The sequence below is a fragment of the Gigantopelta aegis genome, chromosome 1 (assembly GCF_016097555.1).
Source record: "Gigantopelta aegis isolate Gae_Host chromosome 1, Gae_host_genome, whole genome shotgun sequence".
Classification (NCBI taxonomy): Eukaryota; Metazoa; Mollusca; class Gastropoda; order Neomphalida; family Peltospiridae; genus Gigantopelta; species Gigantopelta aegis.
The window spans coordinates 22250165-22276277 of NC_054699.1; the positions used below are offsets into that span (position 1 = coordinate 22250165).

At 38.0% G+C, this 26113-nt stretch overlaps 1 protein-coding gene across 1 annotated transcript in view; it reads left to right on the forward strand.

The window, feature by feature from the left end:
- Positions 1-1403: 1403 nt before the first annotated feature.
- The window catches only part of LOC121371150 (cholesterol transporter ABCA5-like), a 74558-nt gene continuing 49848 nt past the window's right edge, over positions 1404-26113 (forward strand). The window contains exons 1-14 of the mRNA XM_041496866.1: positions 1404-2060; positions 2744-2917; positions 5397-5489; positions 6426-6813; positions 7435-7550; positions 10318-10538; positions 11992-12349; positions 14825-14972; positions 16227-16401; positions 17116-17174; positions 21217-21350; positions 23185-23337; positions 24534-24653; positions 25452-25590. Of these exons, the coding sequence (XP_041352800.1) occupies positions 5403-5489; positions 6426-6813; positions 7435-7550; positions 10318-10538; positions 11992-12349; positions 14825-14972; positions 16227-16401; positions 17116-17174; positions 21217-21350; positions 23185-23337; positions 24534-24653; positions 25452-25590 (2098 nt within the window). The 5' untranslated portion in view covers positions 1404-2060; positions 2744-2917; positions 5397-5402. The remainder of the gene's footprint in view (positions 2061-2743; positions 2918-5396; positions 5490-6425; positions 6814-7434; positions 7551-10317; positions 10539-11991; positions 12350-14824; positions 14973-16226; positions 16402-17115; positions 17175-21216; positions 21351-23184; positions 23338-24533; positions 24654-25451; positions 25591-26113) is intronic.

The window sequence follows — 26113 nt, forward strand, 5'->3', positions numbered from 1 at the left end:
GCCCAGGACAGGCGTGCACTACAACAGCTTGCTCTGAATGTGCACGTTAAACACTCTGACCTTAGTATACAGTTGAACCTTTGTTTGACGCCCATTAGCCGATGTGTGTATTTTTGTACTGGGGTATCGTTGAACATCCATTCATTCCATTGCAGGATAGGGCCTACCCTCAAAAATGGAAAGTTCTGCGATTATTAGCAAAAATGAGGTTGCTAATAAAAATTTAATCAAATCTCTCAAATGGTATGTGATCCCACCCTCCGAACCCCACCCCAGCCCTGATTGTCTTGCAGCCAGATTAAAACTGAATGTGAGGTGCCAGACTTTTGATTGGTGTACTGACTGGGTGTTTCATTTTATTCCATTTATACTTATATGCATGCTTCTATTCGGTTAAGGTTCAAGAACGCTGTCCTGACACGTCAGCTATCAGTTATATCTGGGCTTTTTGTTCAGGATTGGATTAGAAGTTAGCGAGAGACAAGTCGGTATAGTAACCGCCTAGCTACCCATTCATTCTGGATAGGAGCCGGTATCGGGATGCGAACCCAGTACTTACCAAACTTAAATGCCTGGGTGTATCAATCAATATATATACATACGTGTGTGCCCCCCCCCCCCCCTCCCGTTTTTGATACCTTCCTACGCCCGTGAAAGTTGTCGACAAACATCAATATGACCAACATGTGATGATCTGACACGTGATGCAGCCTATAATGTTTATTGTTACATTATCGCTGTATGACACCGATACCGGATATTGGTACTGTCATAGCAAAATATCTTACTAGATATCATCGTACATGGTTCCACGATAAAATTATTTCAACATATAACTTAAATTTATAAATAATAATTATGCAATTATACATCTATATTTAGTACTTTTAGCAAACAGTTTAAAAGTCATTCGAGATTGCAAAATAATTGTAGAAATTCGCCGTACACCGCCGCAATGCACCGTACAGTCACCACTTTAAATGTAATGAAAGAAATGCGTTATTCTACAATGTCACAGTTATACGAACGTCTTCGAACATGAACAATGGTAAGTGACCCCAACAATAAGTTAATAATTCATTTGTTTTTAATACTGTTAATTGTTGTAATACATAACATGGATTATTTTTTATAACTTAGATGATTTTAGAGGAAACAATTATTTAAAAGAAAATTATAAGTAACTTTATTCCAAACTGATGAAAATTGTTTGCATGTTTTTCTAAACAAACTACTGTATAAAGTATGGCTAATGAGCCTATGTGTTGTGTAAATTGACAAATTGATTAAACATGATCTCAGTATGCAAAATGTATATTAAAAAGTTAATTATTTTAATTTAATGGGTTTTTGTTTTATTTTATTTTTATTTATTTTTTTATTTTATTTTTTGGGGGGGGGGGGCAAGTGAATTTTTTCACTATGGCCAGTGAATTGTTAAAATCCACTGGCCCTATGGCAAGTGAATTAAAAAAATTCTCGAACCCCTGAGTTATTAATAATAATTTTTAAAAAACCTGTAATCAACCAATTTTCTCAAATTGTGCTAGCGACTGTACCAATATCCGGTGTCGGCCCCACACACTATTTGTTGACATTGTACAGTATGACCGGCATGTGACTATAACGTCACCTATAGTAATATATACCTAATTCATGACAGATACCTGTTGTAACAAGTGTGGCGATCTGTATTAACGCAGGAGTAATTTCACAATACATGAACCCTTTCAGTAACGATCGTTTTGTTTTCATTAATAGCCGGGTCGGGTCACTGTCAGTGTTATGTGGATTCGAGTACAGAACCGTACCGGTAGTTCTTACAGCAGGTCCGGATCACTTCATCGGTTTTACACATTTTAAGACGGTTAATGTTTGTTGGGTTTTTTTATTGTTTAAATAAGATACAGAAACAGATGTATTTGTGGATATTACAACTGAAATGTGGACACATCAACAGTGTGAGTGTCTTGTTTGAGTGCGAATGATTCACGGGTCCGACTATTTACCACAAAACGCCCCGAAGTGACAACAAGACTGTGAAGACGGTAGACGACGAAGTAAGTTGTGTGGGTTTATAGTTATTTCCTTTCAAATTTTATAGTTCCCGGAAGCTAAAAATGTGTAGATTGGGCATAAAAAGGTGACAACTGAATAACAAATATAGATGAAAGTCAAAACGTACCAAACCAAAACGCACCCTATATAAAATTATCAATCAAATCGTACCGGTACCCAAGTTTTGGTGGAAAAACAACCAGAAGATAAAAAATTATCTTTTCTTCATAATCTTCAGTTATTAAGAATTTGCTGGGGGAAAAAAAGTACCGGTAGGCCTAATGTAGCCTATATTGGCTTTTTTCCCTCTTTAAAAAAAAGAAAACAGCTACAAAAACAAACTATTTGCCTCTGCATTTTATGTAGGCCTACTGTTGTCAGCTAAACCCCCCCCCCCCCAAAAAAAAAAAAAAAAAAATAACCCATTGCATTAAAAAATAAATTACAGTCAATGCTGAAAGATTAAAAAAGATTAGATGCATTCCTGTTATAAAAATGTTTTATTAGCAACAATAAGTTATTGATAATCAGATTGAACATTTTAGAATTATGTAGCAATCTCTGAAACTTGCATAGCATATCATGATGTGATACTGAACAAACTGTTCCCTGCATTAATCATTTATATTGATAATACATTTTTTTGTTTTCTATTTTCAAAAGCGTAATTTTTTATTTTTTACAGATGCTCCAATTGGTGCTACCACAGTGCAGATGAATACACCTAATGATTTTTCAAACAATGGCAATTGCTCACAGACAAAATGTGCCTTTGACCTGTCTTCATTTGATGTATATTAGTTAATTATCCGACTACAGTTAATTCACTCAATTGTCGGCCTACTGTTCTTTAGATACGGTAAGTGTTTTAGATAGTAGTTTTGTCATTTGAAAATGATGAATATTGATTAAGTTCTCAGACAGTAATGTTGAAAACTGTGAATATTGAGGTAAATGTTTTAGATGATAGTTTTGTCATTTGAAGATGATGATTTTGTCATTTGAAGATGATGAATATTATGATTTAAGTGTTACAGATAATAAATTTGTCATTTGAAAACCGTGAATATAGAGGCAAGTGTTTTAGATGGTAGTTTTATTATTTCAAGATCATGAATGTGGAGGAAAGTGTTTTAGATGACACTTTTGTCATTTAAAAATGATGAATATTGACATTAGTGTTACAGATAGTAGTTTGTTGAGAAATGGTACCATAACTATTGAATATTTTATGGCAGAATGAAGTATCTTATGGACATCTGATATCAATCTTAATTAGCAAGAAAACATTGAATATAATACATTGATAGTGACTAAAATAAAGGTACAGATATTAGAAATTAAAAAATCTGTAGTTAATATATATATATGCTCTGGGTGAGCAAAACAATTTGCCAAATTGTCATTAAATTAAAAAAATTGTCAGTTATTTAAAGGTCAACATTTATCAAAAACATAATTCACTATTGTTTGGTATCTACGTATACCTTTTACAATATATATGAAATATCAATAAAATACATTTTAATTTTTTTTCCCCGTTTTTAATAATTATATTCACAATAAAAAGTCACGCTTTTCCCATCGCTTGCCAAAACGCCTGTCGACTCGAAGAGCCAAGTCACGTGACCCGGTGACGCACTAACCGGCATAACATTAAAGCGCGATTTGCAGCCTTTCAAACATGTTACTGGGAAGGTGGAACAGGTGTATTTTTAAAACTCAGAAATTTTATTATATTGAATTGAATTGTATGGATGAAATATTCTTTTGGAGATAGTTTTCAAATGTAAAATATGGTGTGTAGAACTAATTTGTTTTATTACAGAGGACAGTGATAGAGTCATGTACTATATTTAAGTGTAAAACTAATTTGTTTTATTACAGAGGACAATGATAGAGTCATGTACTATATTTAAGTGTAAAACTCATTTGTTTTATTACAGAGAACAGTGATGGTGTCATGTACTATATTTAAGTTTCTCACACACCTGTTGGTGAGAACGGCATGCATTATTTTTGGTTACACATGGTTGTTAACACATGTACGTCACTGTCGTGTGTTAACAATTTCAAGGCATACGACTGGTTGCTCCTAGGTGATGACCAGGTCACCAATGCCATATATCCAATGAAAAACTACACGATGGAAATTGATTAGCATGTGACATATAGTTAACCTGACATTCATGTGTCTGTGATGCGTACGTCAGCTACAAGTGCAATGGCTGTAAATAACTTTTAGTTGAAAAAGATGTTAAAATTTACTTAAAACCTTTTTTTTGAGGATATGTAAGAAATAGGATAATACATTCATGTTCGTTAGATACCATTTATCTCACAACTCATTGTTTAAAAATGTATCAAACTTGCTTTCGCTCGTTAGCAGCGCTCAATTTTTACGGTCTATTATTGTGACAACCTACTATTCAGTCGGGCAATTTAATTCTATGATACTAGTTGCCCGTCGGACGACTAACATTTTTTGAACAGTGAGTTGTGTCCCATAATAATGTGCAGTTTCCTTGCCCACAGTCGCTTTTGAACTGTCGTTATCTAAAGCGTCAGTCAATTAGTCGAAATCATGTGGGTTTGTTTGCCACATGGAACTCTGCGGTCGATTCTGTGAGACATCATGAAAAATCATACTTGGCTGAAGTATTCCGAATAGGAAACATTCCAGTGCGTTCGATTGGAACATATAGAGTGCATTCGATTGGAATATAGCTGACGTATCACCAAATTACTGTTTCTGATGTTGACTCTTTCTGATGTTGACTGTTTCTGATGTTGATGACATTGCTTTTGATGTTTCTGTACCCAGTGTACCGTGTCTTATCAGACTTCATTTTGGATTCATCCACCTCTTATCTCTACCTTTTTTAATTCGCATTTCGACTTACAAAAAAAAAGAAATAAAAAAAAGAACTGAAGTGTATATCAATTTTATTCTGGTCTTTATCATTCCCAAAAATATTGGCATTTCTAAATTTTAAATTTTTAATACAAAACCTTTTAAAATATTAAAAAGTGATTATTATATTGTCAGAGAGTACATATTACATTTTACAGTGACAACATATTAATTCCAAACCTGTTGGTTGCTGTTTTATTGGAATATAAATATAACTCTATTTTCAAAACATGGATGAAATCAGGGCAACCAAATTTTTGGAGGGGTAACCTCAGTGTGAACCCATACTTGCCCTCCTGGCAAGCAACCAAAATCCTTAAAATTGAGCACTGGTTAGATACATTTTAAAACAACTCGTTGCGAGATAAATGGTATCTAACGGCCACTCATGTATTATTCTCTGTGTAAAAGTGATTTGTTTTAGAAAAGCATGGCAGCTTCATTCTGGCAGCAGCTGAAGACACTGATGTGGCGTAACTACCTCCTGAAGAGGAAAAACAAGAAACAGCTTTCGCAGGTTATTTTCATAGTACATTTTTGTCTCGACTTTATCCTGTGAAGGTTAGAATGGCAAATGCCACAAGGCTCTGCTGAGCTCAGAGTGGCTAGTCTCTTCAAAGACCATTGAATGTGATGTCCTGTCTGTAGGAAAGTGCATATAAAGATCCCTTGCTGCTAATAGAAAAACATATAAAAAGTTTCGTTTGAAGACTATGTTTAAGAGTTGCCAAATGTTTGACATCCAATAGCTGATGATTAAATAAATCAACAATAGCATATCCAGAGGGAGTCACAGGGATCCTGTGATCCCACCCCACCAATTTGACCTTTGTAATGACTCATCAGCCATAATATACAAAACTAAATTGCCCAGGAAATATGTCTTTGAGAATCTTTATTTCAAACTATTCCAGGAAGTATGTCCCCTTTGGAAGCTCGATTCATTTGATAAATCAATCAGGGAACATTTTGTTTTCAAAATCTTGATTAGCGATATTTCTTGTCAACTGAACATTGATCAGCAACTACTGTTTAATATTTTAAAATTGTGTAGCGATCTGTGAAACTTGCATAGCGAATTGCAACACGATACCAGTTGAGCAGAATATTCTCGGTGTACTTTAGTGGTGTCATTAAACAAAACAAAGCTTTTCATTCCTTTCCTTGTTAGGGTGGGACGGAGCCCAGTGGTAGAGCGTTCGCTTGATGCGCAGTCGGTCTAGAATCGATCCCCGATGAAGTAGCGACAGCGAGTTTCCTCTCTCAATATCTGTGTGGTCCTTAACCATAATATGTCCTATGCCCTATAACTGTGAATAAAATGTGTTGAGTGCGTTGTTAAATAAAACATTTCCTTTCCTTTCCATATAACTGTAAATAAAATGTGTTGAGTGCATCGTTAAATAAAATATTTTCTTACTTTTTTTTTTTTTTTTTTTTTTTTTTTTTAAAGGAGATTTTATTCCCTGTCTACTTCGTGCTTATTCTAGCAATGATCAAGATCATTACCAAGTCTCACACATTTCCAGCCATAAAATTCTACAGGAATTCGCTGTCCAACAGCAGATTTCACTTCAATACCTCCAAGAAACTGTTGGTATCACCCGACTCAGCATACGTTCAGACTTTGATGTCTGTGATTTCTTCCATTCTCGAAAATGTACAGTATGAGAATTTTTCCAGTCTAACTGAAGCGGAAGACCGGTACAAAGCAGACCCAACCGATGTGGCAGCAGGAATTGTATTTAATTTTACAGGAACAGAGACAAGCTATGCAATTCGGATGCCATACGGATCTCTACCTTCAGTTGGTGACATGTTTACTCTAGTCAAGAACCAGGGTTTGTGTGAATTTTTTTTTTTCATTCAGGCGCCTGAAATCTTGAGAATTTTGCATAACCTATTTATGTGTTGTTCAAACTTAAATTCAGGTAACCCAATTCCTTTTTTGCATCACCAAATTATATTCATATGAATGATGTCTTAAATTTAATGCACAGAACAAAAAATTGGTTACGCAAAATTAGATTTGTGTGAGCGACGCCCAAATGATATTTTTGTATACTTTCTGTTTGCACCCAACAATTGTTGGTGAAAGCACTATATTTATGCCCAGTTGCAGAACAATACAATTTTAACGTTTTCAAGATAATTGTGATTATGTCTCGTATTGATAAGCATTCATATGGATCATGAAAATCCTCTATGTTCAAAACATTTGCAAATATTATTTTAAAGGCTCGGAAAGTCATGGGATTTTTTAGTTGGGTCTTGTATAGGCATGGGATTTTTAGTTGGGTCTTGGAAATTCATTTGATTTTGAGTTGGTCATTGAAAGACATGATATTTTGAGTTGGTCATGGGATTTAGAGTTTAGTCTTTGAAAGTCGTGGGATTTTGCACTGGGTCATGGAAAGTCATGGGATTTTCAGTTTGGTACTCTCAGAATGCTTGTTTTCTAGGTGACTGTAGAAGAAGTGATCTTGGAACCGAATCGGGACCAACTTGTCGAGCCAACATGTATTTAACATCAGGGTTTGTCTGGCTTCAGAATGCTATCGATGCTGCACTCATAAAAGTGAGTTAAACACAGAACACCATTAACATTCATTCATTCTAACTTAGGGGTGGGACATAGCCCAGTGGTAAAGAGTTCACTTGATACGCGGTTGGTCCAGGATCGATCCTCATTGGTGGACCCATTGTGCTATTTCTCGTTCCAGCCAGTGCTCCACAACTGGTGAAACAAATGCCATGATATATACTATCCTGTCTGTGGGATGGTGCATATAAAAGATTCCTTGCTGTTAATCGAAAAGAGTAGCCTATAAAGTTACGACAGCGGGTTTCCTCTCTCAATCTGTGTGGTCCTTAACCATATATCTGATGCCATATAAGTGTAAATAAAATGTGTTGAGTGCGTCGTTAAATAAAACATTTTTTTCTTTCTTTCATTCCAACTTATTTCCGTGCTTATATCCAATTAAGATTCAAGCAAGCTGTCCTGGTCTGTCGGACAGTGGGTTAGTAGTTAGTTGTTACTGAAAGAGAAGAGGGTGTAGTGGTCTTAAACCTACCCGCTGAGTCGTTAAAATTTGCTTTGGGTGGGAGCCGGTACCGGGCTGTGAACCCAGTACCTACCAGTCTTATGTCCAATGACTAACCACAACACCACTGAGGCTGGTCCATTAACATTGCACTCAGACCTCATGCAAGGTATAAATTATAGGGCAAAGTCACTTGAATTTATTCATTAACCAGGGTGGGACGTAGCTACGTGGCATGATGCACGGTCAATTTAGGATCAATCCCCGATCGGTTGGTTCAATGGGCTATTTCTCGTTTCAGCCAGTGCACCATGACTGGTATATCAAAGACCGTGATATGCACTATACTGTCTGTAGGATGGTGTATATAAAAGATCCTTTGTTACTAATTGAAAAATATAGTGGGTTTTCTCTATAAGACTATACAATCTTTGTAAAAATTACCAAATGTTTAACATCCAGTAGTAGATAATTAATAAATCAATGTGTTCTAGTGGTGTCATTAAACAAAACAAACTTTAATGTTATCCATTAACCACCCATTTAGCGATGGGTCATGAAAACAGTAGGCTTACACATTGTGACAGTATTATAATTATTAGTGCGAATTAGCTAGGTTATAAAGTTTCATTAAACCAGTTAAATTTGAATTTAAAAAAATAATTATATACTACAAAATAAACAATAGAGTTGGTAAAAGTTATACACTCCTACAGTCAGTGGTGCATTTTATTTTTAGCATGAGACAAGGCTGTTTTCCCATGTTTTAAACCACATGTAATAATGGTTAAGTTAGATGCTAAATATCTAATATATACTCTTCAAAACAAATAAGGGAACCTGAAATATTAATGTTAACATCAACTATTAGACCAAACATACGTTTTGACCACAAACATCCTAGTAAAGAACGTTCACGTCTGTTTATCAACACACCGAAACAAATTCCATAGTTTGCACGTGCATCACGCAGTTGGCCTGTACACGTGCATGGGGTGTCATTCTTGATTTTGACAATTTCCAGGAAGATCGATTAATAACTGTGGAACATTATTTCTGTCAATCTTTTTCATTCTGTTGGTCATACAGTTGTTATTGTTTTGTTTTTAGTCATTTTTATTGTTTGAATTTGCAATTTACTGATAAAAAAAACCCCGTCAACTTTCAAATTTCACTTTTGACTCCAATCGTCCTTCAAGATCTTTGGTGGTCATAAAACCTACAGTAATATTGAACTACCGGTTGTAACGTTTGCCCAATTAATTCACTATTATCATATAGCCATTCCCCACAGCTAATATACCTTACAATTTTGGCAATTGTAAATTCTTATTAGAGTTCCCCTACGTTTTTTGAAGAGTATATATACAGAATATCACATATGTTGTTTTCGCTTCCTATTTATTGCACAAGTTTATTTTGCACAAGAATATATACTATGAGCAGTGGAATGGTATGTTCTTTCGCAAAATAAACAAGTGCAATAAATAGGAAGCGAAAACAACGTATCCTGGACCTATCAAATTCTGTCCCATCAACAGGCAAACGCTACTGTGCATGTTCAGTCCAACAACCAGATAAATTTAATCATTATTTACCTTGTCCAAAATAATAATAAAAAATTGTAATTTCTTACCTTTGTTGTCAATAACTGTAAAATTCACACCAGCTAGGAAGTGAATATTTGTAATTTCTTTAACACCATCTATATCCATCCCATGTGAACGTCACAAATGCGGAATGTATAAAAGACCACATATGTCATAAAATTGAGGAAACAACAACACAACAGATTGTCAACGAAGCAAATGTGAATTAATTATGAACATATCTACATGTTTTTAGTGAACATTGGTTGTTGACCAGCACCACTGTGTTCGAGATTAGAAAGTTCCCCATGCTTTTTTTGTTCTTTAGATTTTGTTTTAGATGCTTTAAAAGAAGAAAAAGCTTTTTTCTACAAACAGTGGAAAATTGACTAATGTTACAAAAACAGATTATATTTTAACATAACAACAATCTATGATAAGAACTCCTTTCATTGATTTACTTAACATTAAGAAGTTAAGAATCATACTCTGCGGCAGCCTTGTGTAATGTTTCAAATATGATGTGACGCATATATATCATGTATATCATATATGACGTCAGTAAAAGTTCCGGTCCAGATCGCACATATGTACGATACCAAATAAATTTATTACACGGTTTCAAAATGTCTTTGTCACTATAGTAAGATTTTGGATAGGTATGTAATAAAAGTCATTATTAAACATTTCTTTCCTTTCTTTGATACAGACGTTTAATTCCTCGTTTCCCGTGCCCAGTGTTCAAGTTCAGTTGATGCCTAAGGTCGAGTACACGCCCAATATTTCGATATTTCAAATGATATCATCAGTCTACTTCGTAATGGCATACTCCATCCTGATCAACTTCCTGTGCATCAGCCTTGTGGCGGAGAAAGAGAAGAAAATCCGAGAAGGGATGAAGATGATGGGTCTCCGAGATTCTGCATGGTGGTGAGATAGGTGCAGATTTAGGGGGTGGCCTTGTGAAGGGATGAAGATGATAGGTCTCCGAGATTCTGCATGGTGGTGAGATAGATGCAGATTTAGGGGGGTGGCCTTGTGAAGGGATTAAGATGATGGGTCTCCGAGATTCTGCATGGTGGTGAGATAGGTGCAGATTTAGGGGGGTGGCCTTGTGAAGGGATTAAGATGATGGGTCTCCGAGATTCTGCATGGTGGTGAGATAGGTGCAGATTTAGGGGGGTGGCCTTGTGAAGGGATAAAGATGATGGGTCTCCGAGATTCTGCATGGTGGTGAGATAGGTGCAGATTTAGGGGGTGGCCTTGTGAAGGGATGAAGATGATGGTGGTGAGATGGGTGCAGATTTAGGGGGGTGGCCTTGTGAAGGGATGAAGATGATGGGTCTCCGAGATTCTGCGTGGTGGTAAGATAGGGGCATATTTAGGGGGTGGGTGGGAGAGACCTTGTAAAGAGATTAAAGATGATGGGTGTCCAGATTTCTGCATGGTTGGTGAGATAGGGTCAGATTTAGGGGGGTCCTTGTGAAGGGATGAAGTTGGGTCTCCGGAATTCTGCATGGTGATAAGATAGGGGCATATTAAGGGGGGTGGGGGCGAGATAGGGACAGATTTAGGGGGTGGCCTTGTGAAGCGATGAAGATGATGGGTATTCTGGATTCTATATAGTGGTGAGTTAAGGGCAGCTTTAGAGGGGTTGCCTAAGTATTCATGTTGTGAGATAGGGGCAGATTTAGGGGGATGGCCTTGTGAAGTGATGAAGATGATGGGTCTCTGGGCTTTTGCATGGTGGTGAGATTGGGGCAGATTATATGGGGGGGGGGGGGGGGGGGGTGGCCTTGTGAAGGGATGAAGATAATGGGTCTCCTGGATTCTGCATGATGGTAATACAGGGGCAGATTTAGAGGGTGGACTTGTGAAGGGATGAAGATAATTGGTCTCCGGGATTCCGCGTGGTGGTAAGATAGCAGCATATTTAGGGGGTGGGAGAGTCCTTGTGAAGAGGTGAAAGATGATGGGTGTCCAGGATTCTGCATGGTGGGTGAGATAGGGACAGATTTAGGGGGGTCCTTGTGAAGGGATGAAGATGGGTCTCCAGAATTCTGCATGGTGGTAAGATTGGGGCAGATTTAGAGGGTGGCCAAAATAACCATATTTTAGAAACTAAATAGCCATTGTTTAAAATGTGCGGAGATGGTGGACAAGACTCGATCCTTTCCATTCCAAACCAAATGTCAACATTGCTATGTGTTAAACACCAACTGGCCGTAGTGTAAAATGTGCTGAGATGTTGTTGATCAAACATTCCTTTCCTTTCCAAACCAAGCGTCAACATTGTCCTCTGTTAAACACCAAAGAAAACCCCCAACCCTGTTCACTAAAAATGTGCTGAGATGTTATTAAGCAAACATTGCTCTTCTTCCAGGTTGTCATGGACACTGGTCTACATGCTGATCATCTTTGTCGTCACGGTGATCATGATCCTGATCGTCATGATAACGTCTTTCTTCCCCAACAGCAACCTGTTGATTGTGTTCATGATGCTGTACCTGTACGGCATGTCCATCATCAGCATGGCGTTCCTCTTGACCCCGTTCTTCAGGAAGGCCCAGGTGGCCGGAAATGTGGCCAGCTTCTCCACCATCATCATCAGCTTGCTGTACCTCGCTGTCACCTTCACGCGGACGCCCACCAGCACCGGCTATGACTACAGCATTCCACCGGCTGGTCGATGGGGACTCTGTCTTCTGTCGCCCGTGGCATTGGCTTTGGCCATGGACCAGGTAAGGTGGGGGTTGGGTGTCTAGAATGCTTGCACCAGCTATGACTACAGCATTCCACCGGCTGGTCGATGGGGACTCTGTCTTCTGTCAGCCATCGAACTAGCTTTGGCCCTGGACCAGGTAAGGTGGGGGTTGTGGTTTGGGTGTCTAGAATGCTTGAACCGGATAAGATTATAGCTTTGTCTTCTGTTACCCGTGGCACTGGCTTTGGGCCTGGAACAGGTACGGTTGGGGTTGTGTGGCTACTAGAGTGTTTTCCTTGGCCCATGGACTGGTTCAAGTGGGAGTCTGGGGTCTAGAATGCTTGCACCGGCTACAACTACAGCATTCCACGAGCCGGTCGATGGGGGCTCTGTCTTCTGTCGCCCATCACACTGACTTTGGCCATGGACCAGATGAGCTGGAGTGTTTGTCTTGGCCGTGGACTGAGGTAGGGGTAGAGGTAGGAGTCGGGTGGCTTGAGCACTTGCCTTGGCCATAGATGAGGTGAGGTGATAATTGGCATTTATCCTAGATATAGACCAGATGAGATGACAGTCGGAGGTCTAGAATGCTTCCACCGGCTATGACTACAACATTCCACCAGCCGGTCGATTGGGGCTCTGTCTTCTATTGCCTGTGGCACTGGCTTTGCCTGGACCAGGAAAGGTGGGGGTTGTGTGGCTAGAGTGTTTGTCTTCACCATGGACCAGGTAAGGTAGTGGTTGGAGGTCTAGAATGCTTGCACCGGCTACGACTACAGCATTCCACCAGCCAGTCGATTGGTGCTCTGTCTTCTGTCGCTCATCACACTGGCTTTGGCCCTGGACCAGGAAAGGTGGGGGTTGTGTGGCTAGAGTGTTTGTCTTCACCATGGACCAGGTAAGATAGTGGTTGGAGGTCTAGAATGCTTGCGCCGGCTACGACTACAGCATTCCACCAGCCAGTCGATTGGTGCTCTGTCTTCTGTCGCTCATCGCACTGGCTTTGGCCCTGGACCAGGAAAGGTGGGGGTTGTGTGGCTAGAGTGTTTGTCTTCACCATGGACCAGGTAAGGTAGTGGTTGGAGGTCTAGAATGCTTGCGCCGGCTACAACTACAGCATTCCACCAGCCAGTCGATTGGTGCTCTGTCTTCTGTCGCTCATCGCACTGGCTTTGGCCCTGGACCAGGTAAGATGGGGGTTGTGTGGCTAGAGTGTTTCCCTTGGCCATGGACCGGGGTAGAGGTAAAAGTCGGGTGGCTTGAGCGCTTGCTTTGGCCATAGATGAGGTGAGGTGATAATTGGCATGTCTTGGCCATAGATGAGGTGAGGTGATAATTGGCATGTCTTGGCCATAGACCAGGTGGGGTGAGGTGAGGGTGTTTAGAATGCTTACACCGGCTACGACTACAGCATTCCACCGGCCAAGTGATGGGGACTCTTGTCTCCTGTCACCCGTGGCACTGGCTTTGGCCCTGGACCAGGTAAGGTGTAGCTAGAGTATGAACCGAGATAGGGGTAGGGGTCGTGTACCAGATCACTTGCTTTTTCAATAAATGAGATGAGGTGGCCAGGAACCAGGTGAGGTGGGGTGGGGGGTGGGGGCTCCAATGCTTGCACTGGCTGCAACTATGTAATTCCATGTACTTAGGATTTGGGGTTATTTCTGGATATTGATGTTGTGTTGTTATTTACAGGGGATATTTCTGGATATTGATGTTGTGTTGTTATTTACAGGTAATATTTCTGGATATTGATGTTGTGTTGTTATTTACAGGGGATGTTTGTGGATATTGATGTTGTGTTGTTATTTACAGGGGATGTTTGTGGATATTGATGTGTTATTGTTTACAGGGGATATTTGTGGATATTGATGTTATGTTATTTACAGGGGATATTTCGAGATGTTGATGTTGTGTTGTTATTTACAGGAGATATTTCTGAATATTGATGTTATGTTGTTCTTTACAGGGGATATTTCTGGATATTGATGTGTTGTTATTTACGGGGGATATTTGTGGATATTGATGTTGTATTGTTACTTACAGGGGATATTTCTGGATATTGATATGTTGTTATTTACAGGGGATATTTCTAGATATTGATGTTGTGTTGTTATTTACAAGGGATATTTCTGGATATTGATGTGTTGTTATTTACAGGGGATATTTCTGGATATTGATGTTATGTTGTTATTTACAGGGGATATTTCTGAATATTGATGTTGTTATTTACAAGGGATATTTCTAGATATTGATGTGGTGTTGCTATTTACAGGGGATATTTCTGGATATTGATGTTATGTTGTTACTTACAGGGGATATTTCTGGATATTGATGTTGTGTTGTTATTTACAGGAAATATTTCTGGATATTGATGTTGTGTTGTTATTTACAGGGGATATTTCTAGATATTAATGTTGTATTGTTATTTACAGGGGATATTTCAGGATATTGATGTTGTGTTGTTATTTACAGGGAATATTTCGGGATATTGATGTGTTGCTATTTACAGGGGATATTTCTGGATATTGCTAGTGGAGGCATGTCATTTTCCACGATGACTCTTGGAGATTTTCCACTGTTTGCTCCTATCCTGATGCTCCTCGTTGACAGTTTCATCTATTTCTTATTGGCTGTCTACTTCGACCATGTTATTCCTGGTAAGATCACATCACATTAAAACTAGAGTTCACGGGTGTGGAAAGGATTTTTAAAAAGTTACGGTTTGTTTTATTTAATGACATGACTAGAGCACAATGATTTATTAAGCGTTGGCAAATTGGATGTCAAACATTTGGTAATTTTGACATATAGTCTTAGAGAGGAAACCCGCTGCTACACCATCCCACAGACAGGATACCACGTACCATGGCATTTGATATACCAGTTGTGGTGCACTGGCTAGAATGAGAAATAGCCCAATGGGCTGACCAACAGGGGGGATCGATCCCAGACTGATTGTGCATCAGTCGAACACTTTACCTTTGGGCTATGCCCTGCCCCGCCCCAGAAAGGATTTCAAATCGGGCCGTGAATGAATAGTAAAATTGCCGGTTAAGGAGAGCTATTACTTTGGCTCCCCATCATTCCCCTCAGACTAGTTACAGGAGAGTTAATGTTTAGCTAGCCTTATCATGTGTGAATATTTTTTAAATAGTACTACAAAACCGAGAAAATTCTCCAATGAGCAAGTACTGGAAGAGACCAATCAGAAAAGCATGCGAACCATCATCACCAGAACTGCAGTGCGCTGGACCCCTGAAGGGAAAAGAAAGAGAGGACGACCGAAAATAACATGGCGCCGAACAGTGGAAATAAAGATGAAGGAGACAGGACACAGTTGGGGGTACCATCGAGAGATTGGCAAGGGATAGACCGGTGTGGAGGAACTTTGTCGCTGCCCTAAATGCCATTAGGCGTGACAGGAAATAAAAGACTACAAAAGGATTAAATACCGATGCTCAATATACATAGGAAATATAGTAATATGTCAAATGGTTGCCATAATCTGAGTCTCTGTGTACTTCCCTGCACCCATCTGGCATCCTCGTCCTCTGCCTCTTGTACAAATGCCTCATAACAACGCCGGAAGTAACTACTGAATACTCTCCGAAGTGGTCAAACTAAGCCCACAGCTATATCAGATGGGGAATGGCAGGTGTGTAGCATGGATAGCCACAAGAGACAAGCACATGTTGTGGTTAGAGAGACAAGGACTGGGATGTGGAGGTAGGCAGTGAAAAAAAGTTGAAAGATAGGAGGAGCTGCCTGATAGGGAAGAAGTGAGATGAAAGTCAAAGAAGAGAAAAGAAATGGGGCAGAGGGATAAAAAAACACAATTTAAATGTAAATTAATATAGTCCTGGGGATCAAGTTAATGAAGTTGAACTAATTAAAATGTGTTTGTATTTTAGGAGAGTATGGTCCTCGGTACAAGCCATGGTTCTGCTTGATGCCATCCTACTGGTTTGGCAAGAAAAAACCCACAGAGTTACCTTCTCTGATAAATGGATACCAGAGGGCATCACAAATTGATTCAGACAATTTGGAACCAGTACCTGCAGAACTTGCATCCAAAGCTGGGCTTAGGTAAGTAAATGCCAAAATGCAGGTATTAGAGACATAAATGTCAAAATTCAGGGATTATGTAAATAAATACCATAATGCAGGGCGTAGGTAAATAAATGCCAAAATGGAGGGATTAGGTAAATAAATACCATATTGCAGGGCTTAGGTAAATAAATGCCAAGATGGAGGGAATAGGTAAATAAATACCATATTGCAGGGTTTAGGTAAATAAATACCATATTGCAGGGCTTAGGTAAATAAATACCATATTGCAGGGTTTAGGTAAATAAATACCATATTGCAGGGCTTAGGTAAATAAATACCATATTGCAGGGCTTAGGTAAATAAATACCATATTGCAGGGTTTAGGTAAATAAATACCATATTGCAGGGCTTAGGTAAATAAATACCATATTGCAGGGTTTAGGTAAATAAATACCATATTGCAGGGCTTAGGTAAATAAATACCATATTGCAGGGCTTAGGTAAATAAATGCCAAAATGGAAGGTTTAAATAAATAAATGCCAAAATGCAGGCATTTCCTTCCTTCCTTCATGCATGGGTGTCATTAAATATTCATTGATTTGCAATCACATATTTAAAGTGAATTATTTATTACAGAATATTTAACATTTCTAAAGAGTTCCAAAGTTCTTCGTGCATGGGTGTGTCGTTAAATATTCATTGATTCACAATCACGTATTATTTAAAGTGTAATGAATTATGTATTACAGAATATTCAACATTTCTAAAGAGTTTCAAAGTCGTAAGAACACGGTCAAAGCTGTAAATGGTGAGTACAGGTTTCAGTTGTGCTTACCTCAGTTGGTTCACTTTTCAGTGATCATGCATGTGTTGCTATTGGGGTGGAATGTAACCCAGTGGTGAAGCGCACACCTTATTATGTGTATCAGACTAGGATTGATTCCTGTCGGTGTGCCCATTGGGCTATTTCTCATTCCATGGTATATCAAAGGCCATGGTATGTGCTATCCTGTCTGTGGGATGGTGAATATAAAAGATCCCTTGCTACCAATGGAAAATTGTAGTGGGTTTCTTTCTCTACAACTATATGTCAAAATTGCAAAATGTTTGACCTCCAGTAGCGTTAAACAGGGATTGATCATAGACTGACTGTGCATCAGGCAAGTGCTTTACCACTGGGCTATGCCCCGCCCCCAGATAGCAATAGAAGTATTACTCTCTCAGCTGTGGCAATGACCATAGTTACATTTAGCTTAATGTTACGTTTTTGTGTTTACAGGGATGTGAGAGCTACGTGGAAATGCGCTTTTCCATTTCGTCTATAAAAAAAACAACATGATATTCAATACTGTTGACCACACAAGGTTCATTTGCATGTTTTCATGGTGTCAAGTTTATGATGTGTGCCTTATATTATAAGTTATAACCAGTTTAGATTTGTTAGCACTGAATGCAATTTTTGGCAGTTCCATGGGTTGCAAACAACAATTTTCCTTCAGGGACCCTTGAGCGGCCCCTGGCCCCTGGTTGCAGGAAGCTTTTTTGTTCCAGCCCCTCTCACATCCCTGTGTTTAGGTTCACTTCTTACAAACGTTTCGTGCTGGGGTGTCGTTAAACATTCATTCATTCATTCTTACAAACTTGGTTTATTGTTGCATTTATGAATGTTCATCTCAGTGTATGTTAAACAAGTTTTTAATTTATTAAATTAAACAAGAAGTTATTAAAAAAATATTGAATTGAATTGAAATTGTTTTCTGGGAGTGGGGTGGGGTTGGGGTGGGGTGATGTTTTTAAGATATAGATTAATCCTGTATGTTACACCACAAATTATTTATTTATTTACCGAATCAGTTTATGGTAGTCAAGATATTTAATTCTACAGAATTCTTGTTAGTTATTTGACATACACTGGTGGCACCTAAGTCTGGGCACCTAAGCATTTGTGTTATATTTTAAAGTTAAAATCTTTCTTTAAAAATATTTGTTTCACCGGCACAGTACAATGGAGCAATAAACGTGTTACTACTGAAAGTTATTTTAATTTAAAAAAATTAATTTTCAATTAATGAGCACACTTTTAGTGACATCCACCTGTATTTACTAGCCTGCATGACAGCACATAAGTCTGTGCAGCAAACATTAAAACAACCAATTCTGTCGCTAATATTCACAGAAACAACAATAGGTAATGGATCCGACTTTCCTATTATAGTCAGTAAAATTTAGATTATGCAAAGGAGTTAAATATAAATGGTGTTCCATGCTCCTTAGTTTGGATAAAACAAAATGACAAGTTAAACAAGCCAATGTCAAAATGTATGATCATTATTCAACAACAATTTCTTATTAAGTGTAAATGAGCACAAATAGTGTTTGTTGGCCATATAGGACAATCAATGATAACATTTATGGAACAGACTATAGCTAAAAATAGGCCATGCTGTAAGCTTTATAGTCTAAGCAGCCATATTGGTTGTGCTGTGTTACTCGAGGGAAATTCAAAGTATGCTTGGATGTTTACTTTAACAGATAAAATAAAATATTTTATTTCATTTATGGATTCATAAATTACAATAAGGTATATATTGAAGCTTCTATGTAAACTTGTGTAAGTTGATATGCAAGGTTGATCATTACACCGGTGACAGACATGTGTTGACAGGTGATACAAAAATATGTTAATCGAGGCTGGCAAAAGTATACTTTTAGTGCATTAATTCAGAGGTTTTTTTCCATCAATTGTTATCTACTAGTTTTACATATATGTTCACAATCAAGATGTGTTGTTTTAAAAAAAAAAAAGTATGAATTAAATTAATGTTTATTTGTTTACAAACATACCCTAACACTTGTTTCAAGAAGTAATGCAACATAATTAACATGTGCAGACTTTTGTGCCATGCAGACTAATGTGACAGATCGATCCCCATCAATGGGCACATTGGGCTATTTCTCGCTCCAACCAGTGCACCACAACTGGTACATCAACGGCCGTAGTATGTGCTATCCTGTCTATGGGATGGTGCATATAAAAGATCCCTTGCTGCTAATCAAAAAGAATAGCCTATGAAGTGGCGGCAGCAGGTTTCTTCTTTCAATATCTGTGTGATCCTTAACCATATGTCTGACGCCATATAACCATAAATAAAATGTGTTGAGTGCATCGTTAAATAAAACACTTCCTTCCTTTACTAATGTGACATGAGTATAGTGTTTTTGCACTGACATTTTGATCTATAGGAGTGAGACCTACATGTAGCTCAGTTGGTAGAATGCTCGTCTCAGGTGCTTTGATCGCAGGATCGAACCCCCTAAGTGGATCCATTCTAGTGGTGTAACGATACACTCGAATATTCGGTGCACCGAACAGCGACCTGTATCGTAGTTGTATTCGTATTTGCTGCTGCTTGAACCGAATATACGCGAATATTATAATGTAACTGCATGTCGTATGTTTAAGCATACGCCAGTCACGTAGTTTGAATTGAAATTCAACAGCAATTATTTTATATCAAACGCAGATACGTAGGCTTACAATATATACTATTAAGGCCATCATGACAATTATTAGACTGGAGTCTGGACCACTGTTTCGCAAGTCTAAAATTGAACATACGTAGAGGGTTTATTGACAGTCTAGTTCAGACTTCGGCTGTTTCTGCTGCATTCGCATGGAAATGAGGTTAGCGTTCTCTAACTTTCTGTGGCGTCCCATTTAATAATGTCCGAACTAGTGGGCATCGCTGATGCCCCTTCAAAATTTAAATCAATTGTATGGAAATATTTCGGTTTTCCCAAATATAAAAATGGCGAGACAACAATTGTAAAAGAGACAAGTACTGTATGCAGACAGTGTCAACACGTCATATGGTTTGTTGCCTACATGTATTTTTTTTCCTAAAACACGATAATGGCTCTGATGCTTGTGGAATTAGTTTACTGTCCCAAATAAAATAATGATATATGGATCACACGATCAATTACGGTAACATATATTGTATATGTGTCCCCACAAAACGAACCACCTTTCTGCCGAAAATCACGTGTACAATTCACAGATCTATTTAGTAATTGATGGCTTTATTGGTTTATATTAAATTATTATAATTCAGGGCATCATCTTCGACAGCTAAGGTATACCATTCCATCTATTAATTGATTCCATTTTGAAATAACTCAAAGATAAATAAAAAAAATGGAATGATTAGCTGGCGAAGATACAGAAAGTCAAATTATACGCTGCTGGAAGTGAACTCGGTAGAGACATTCACGAAACGAAATCGATAGAGGTTTTCCGAGGTACATTCTAGTCTTTTTGAAGAAAAACATTGTAATTGATTAAAAAATAGACCCTTTTGCTTGACATTATCAAGATTATTTGCGGTTGTTCACTGTTCAGTTTATTTTGTATTTTGATGTTTTAAGCACAGAGAACTGCACATTACTTTGAATAAAATATATATATATATATATATATATATATATATTTTATTTTTTTAATTTTTTATTTTTAAAGATAAACTGTATACATGCAACTGAATAAGCAAATGCATCATAATACCATGTTTTAATTATTATTTGTGAATTTCTGACTTGTCAGCACGTTTTTGCCTATATGCATTGTATTCATGAATAAAAAGTTGTATTCGTCACCTTATATTCGTGATACGTATCGTATTCGCCACCCTGTGTATTCGTTACACCTCTAATCCATTCTCTGTTGTGTTTGGGGTTTTTCGCGTCTCAATCATGTGTCTTATGTGGTAGCAGGGAGGTTCTTTTATTTTTTACTCTCAATGGAAACATATTCAACCATGTGCTGAGGTGGTGTTAAAAATTCATTTCAGAACTGTCTCTGGATATATACGAAGGCCAAATCACAGCACTGCTTGGTCACAATGGAGCTGGGAAGACAACTCTGATTAATATGCTTTGTGGATTATCTCCTCCTAGTTCAGGAACAGCAACTATAAAGGGCTTGGTAGAGTTAAATTTTTAACCCTATTAAACAGAAGCATGAATGTGTTTTCTTACTGAAACAATTCACCTGTTTCTTTTCTTTTTACTTTTCTGTCTTGTCCCAGCAATCCATATCTAGGATGCCTAGGAGGTCGTGGTATGTGCTGTCCTGCCTGTGGGAAAGGGCTTGGTAGAGTTAAACCTTTAACCCTATTAAACAGAAGCATGAATGTGTTTTCTTACTGAAACAATTCACCTGTTTCTTTTCTTTTTACTTTTCTGTCTTGTCCCAGCAATCCATATCTAGGATGCCTAGGAGGTCGTGGTATGTGCTGTCCTGCCTGTGGGAAAGTGCATTTAAAAGATTCCTTGTTGCTTGCGGTAAAAATGTAGCAGGTTTTCTTTAAGACTATAATATGTCAGAATTACCAAATGTTTGACATCCAATAGCTGATGATTAATAAATCAATGTGCTCTAGTGGTGTTGTTAATCAAAAACAAACATTTAACCTTCCATTCCTAGGGGACATATGCTAAAGACTGCATACTTTTGTATTAATAGTGTTTAATTTATCTATGCAGTATTTCTGCCAGATAGAAATTTTTGGGTATGGCGCTGTGGAATTTAATGCAACCACAGACAACAGGGAGTATGGAGGGTCTCCCCCAGAAAGAAATGGATTAAATTTAGGGTTAGGGTTAAAAAAATCATACAATAATGATAAGAATAATTAATTTGTGAAATGGTTAACTTAAAAAAATTAAATCTGCAAAATAATTTGGATATGGTGCCATACCCATTTTACCCTCTGGCAGAAACCCTGCTATGATACTGTGTATGTCATATATTATACAGTGAAACCCTTTAAAACAGAACCCTCAGTAAACCTGAAGTCCTTCAACACTAGCTGTTTTTCATGGACCCTTTTTAAATGTCAGGTCAGAACAAAACGTCTATAAACGGTCTGTTTTACTATTGCAGTAGTATTGCGATAGTTAAACTACTATTGTAATAGTATTGCAATAGTGATAGTATTGTGAATTCTTAAATTGCTTGATAACAGTAATATGAATAGATATTTTGCAAATTTGTTTTACATGTCTTCCAATATGTATGTGTGTTTGTCTGTATGTGTGTGTGTTTGTCTGTATGTGTGTGTGTTTGTATATGTGTGTGTGTGTGCGTGTGTGTGTGCATATGTACGTATGTTTGTCTGTGTTTGTACTTTGTCGCAGACCATATTTCACTATGCATACTATTGAAACTATCGATAGTTGAGCAAACAATTGCGATAGTTATCGATAGTTGAATTAACTATTGACGCATTGCTATCAAGGTACTGACTATCACAACCAGGGCTTCTAGATTATGGTAGCCCCATTCCCATGGCTAGTGATATTCAATGTTGGGCTAGTAAATAACTACTATTGCCATGCCCGACGAGGCTTCTAGATTATGGTAGCCCCACTCCCATGGCTAGTGATATTCAATGTTGGGCTAGTAAATAACTACTATTGCCATGCCCGATGGTTTTGTGAATTTTGTCAAATGTTACAGTTAAGTCTATTTTGTAAATATGAATATCCTGCCCCTGCCCCCACCCCAACCCCCAATGTTAGTTTTTTAAAGCTCTATCTCCCTCTTTAGGTCACATATCCAATTATTACTAGTATTATTTAGTAAAATTGTATTGACTTAAAGTAAAGTAGGGCTAGTGAATTTTTAATCGTGGCTAGTACATTTTTTAAATCACTGATCCCATGGCTAGTGGATTTTATATAAATTTTAGAAGCCCTGGCAACGTATTGATGGTTCGGTGTATTGTTACACCACTAGCTGTATGTTGTATTTCCAGGACGTTTCTGACAGTGCTGATATGGTGAGGATTCGGGCGATGACGGGGGTATGTCCCCAGCACAACATTCTGTATGATGAGCTGTCGTGTGAGGAACACCTTTTGATCTTCGCTGGCATCAAGGGTGTAAGAGATGCAGATAAAGCCCGTCTGGTTGGTATCTATTTATTTGGGGGCCCGAACGCAGCCCAGTTGTAAAGCACTCGCTCGATGCATGGTTGATCTGAGAGCGATCCCCATCGGTGGACCCATTGGGTTATTTCTCGTTTCAGCCAGTGCACCATAACTGGCATATCAAAGGCTGTGTTATGTACTACCCTGTCCGGGATGGTGCATATAAAAGATCCCTTGCTGCTAATCGAAAAGAGCAGCCCATGAAGTGGCGACAGTAATTTCCTCTCTCAATATCAGTGTGGTCCTTAACCATATGTCTGATGTCTGATATTAACCGTCAATAAAATGTGTTGAGTGCGTCATTAAATAAAATATTTCCTTCCCCCCTTCTCTCAATATCTGTGTGGTCCTTAACCATATGTCTGACGCCATATAACCGTCAATAAAATGTGTTGAGTGTGTCATTAAATAAAACAATTCCTTCCTGGTATCTATTTTTCATTTAAGGATTATCTGTTTATTTAGATTCATTGCCTGAAGTATGTTTGGCCTTGGGATCAAATGCTCTCGATTGAATTAGGGATATCTTTTCTTCCCCAACCAGCGTCCCATGGCTGGTATTTCAAAGGCCATCGTTGTACTGTCCTGTCTGTGGAATAGTTCATATTTATAGGATATTAAACAAGCTTCCATTTCGTATCATGTTTATGTCCCAAGTGAAATTATTTTCAATTGTCATGAGCTTTAGCAAGTGACAATGAAAATTATTTCACGAGGGACATAAACATGAACATAAACATGATACGAAATGGTAGCAAGTTTAATATCCTATTTATTACCCATAATCGATTTTAATTTATATCACTCATCTCGTTTCGTTGACGTTCCTATAAGGTTGTGTGCCAATTGATGACGTCATCCTGTGACGTCGATAGTGTTACGTCCCACTTGGCGTTCTAGTGGGACATATCTCGTTGATATGTACCAAGATATTTTAACCATATGGGTAATAAAAGAGATCTCTTACTGCCTTATTGTTGGAGTAACCTATGTATTGACAACAGGTTTCCTCTTTCTCTTGACCAAGTGCTGAAACACACATATATTAGACATCAGAATAACCTTAGTTTGAAATGATCTGGGGTGCAGTTAAACTAATATTCCTTTGTTATTCTTTTGTTCATTCCTCCATTCATTTATTTATTCATTGATTCATTAGTTTATGTATCCTCCAGGTTGAGAAAGCGATGAGAGATGCGGATATTGCTCATCAAGCTAACGTGGTTTCTAAAAACCTGAGTGGAGGTCAGAAGAGGAAACTGTCGGTCGCTATTGCCCTCATTGGGGATCCTAAGGTAATGTTTTGTTGATCATGTGAAATAACAGGCCTTCATTGGGGATCCTAAGATAATGTTTTGTTGATAATGTGATTGGAGATCCTAAGGTAATATTTAGTTGATAATGTTAAATCACAGGCCCTCATTGGGGATACTAAGATAATGTTTTGTTTATAATGTGAAATAACAGGCCCTCAATGGAGATCCTACAGTAATGTTTTGTTGATAATGTGAAATAACAGCCTCATTGCAGATCCTAAGGTAATGTTTAGTTGATGATTTGATTTGGGATCCTACGGTAATATTTTGTTCATAATGTGAAATAACAGGCCCTCATTGGGGATCCTAATGTAATGTTTAGTAGATCATGTGAAATAACAGGCCCTCATTGGGGATCCTAAGGTAATGTTTAGTTGATCATGTGAAATAACAGGCCCTCATTGGGGATCCTATGGTAATGTTTAGTTGATCATGTGAAATAACAGGCCCTCATTGGGGATCCTAAGGTAATGTTTTGTTGATCATGTGAAATAACAGGCCCTCATTGGGGATCCTAAGGTAATGTTTTGTTGATAATGTGAAATAACAGGCCTTGATTGGGGATCCTAAGGTAATGTTTTGTTGATAATGTGAAATAACAGGCCCTGATTGGGGATCCTATGGTAATGTTTTGTTGATAATGTGAAATAACAGGCCCTGATTGGGGATCCTAAGGTAATGTTTTGTTGAACATTTGAAATCACAGGTCTTGAATTGGCATATTTTCAAACCACTTATTTTGTAGATCATAACAGTAAATGTTGTTTAAACCAACAGATCCTGTTTCTTGATGAACCAACAGCGGGAATGGACCCATATTCTCGGCGCCACCTGTGGTCACTGCTGAAGAAGAGTAAAGAAGGAAAGATAATTCTGTTGACAACACATTTCATGGATGAAGCCGACATACTAGCAGGTAGTAGGAGATTTCTTAGCACATTTTTAAACTGTGGATATTTGGTCTCACATTATAAACTGTGGGTATTTTTTAAAGGTTTTTTTTTTCTTTTTTGTATTTATTTAACATTGAAACTTTGAAAGTATTGTTTCCTAGAGTTTTTATTGAATTATTCTGAAATTTGGAACAATTGTCTTGTAGGGCAGTTTCCGCAAACTGGTAGAGACATATTTTCGGAAAATTTAATCAGAAATTTAATATTGAATCTAACATTAAATTTAATATTAATAGGCTCTTGTTTACTCAGTAATTCCGTTTCCACGTCTCAGTCGTTGTCTGTCTCAGCGTTACAGTTGCTTCACTGTTGTGTTTTTCTTTCCAGTGATGTTGTAGCTAGCTGTTTGCAACATTGTTTCATCTTCATTGATTATGTGTGTACAGTTTGGCCATTTTGAAGAATGTTTATTGATCAAATTGGGAGCGCTCACTTGATGTGTGGTGGGTTTGGGATCGATCCCCGTCAGTGGGCCCATTGGGCTCA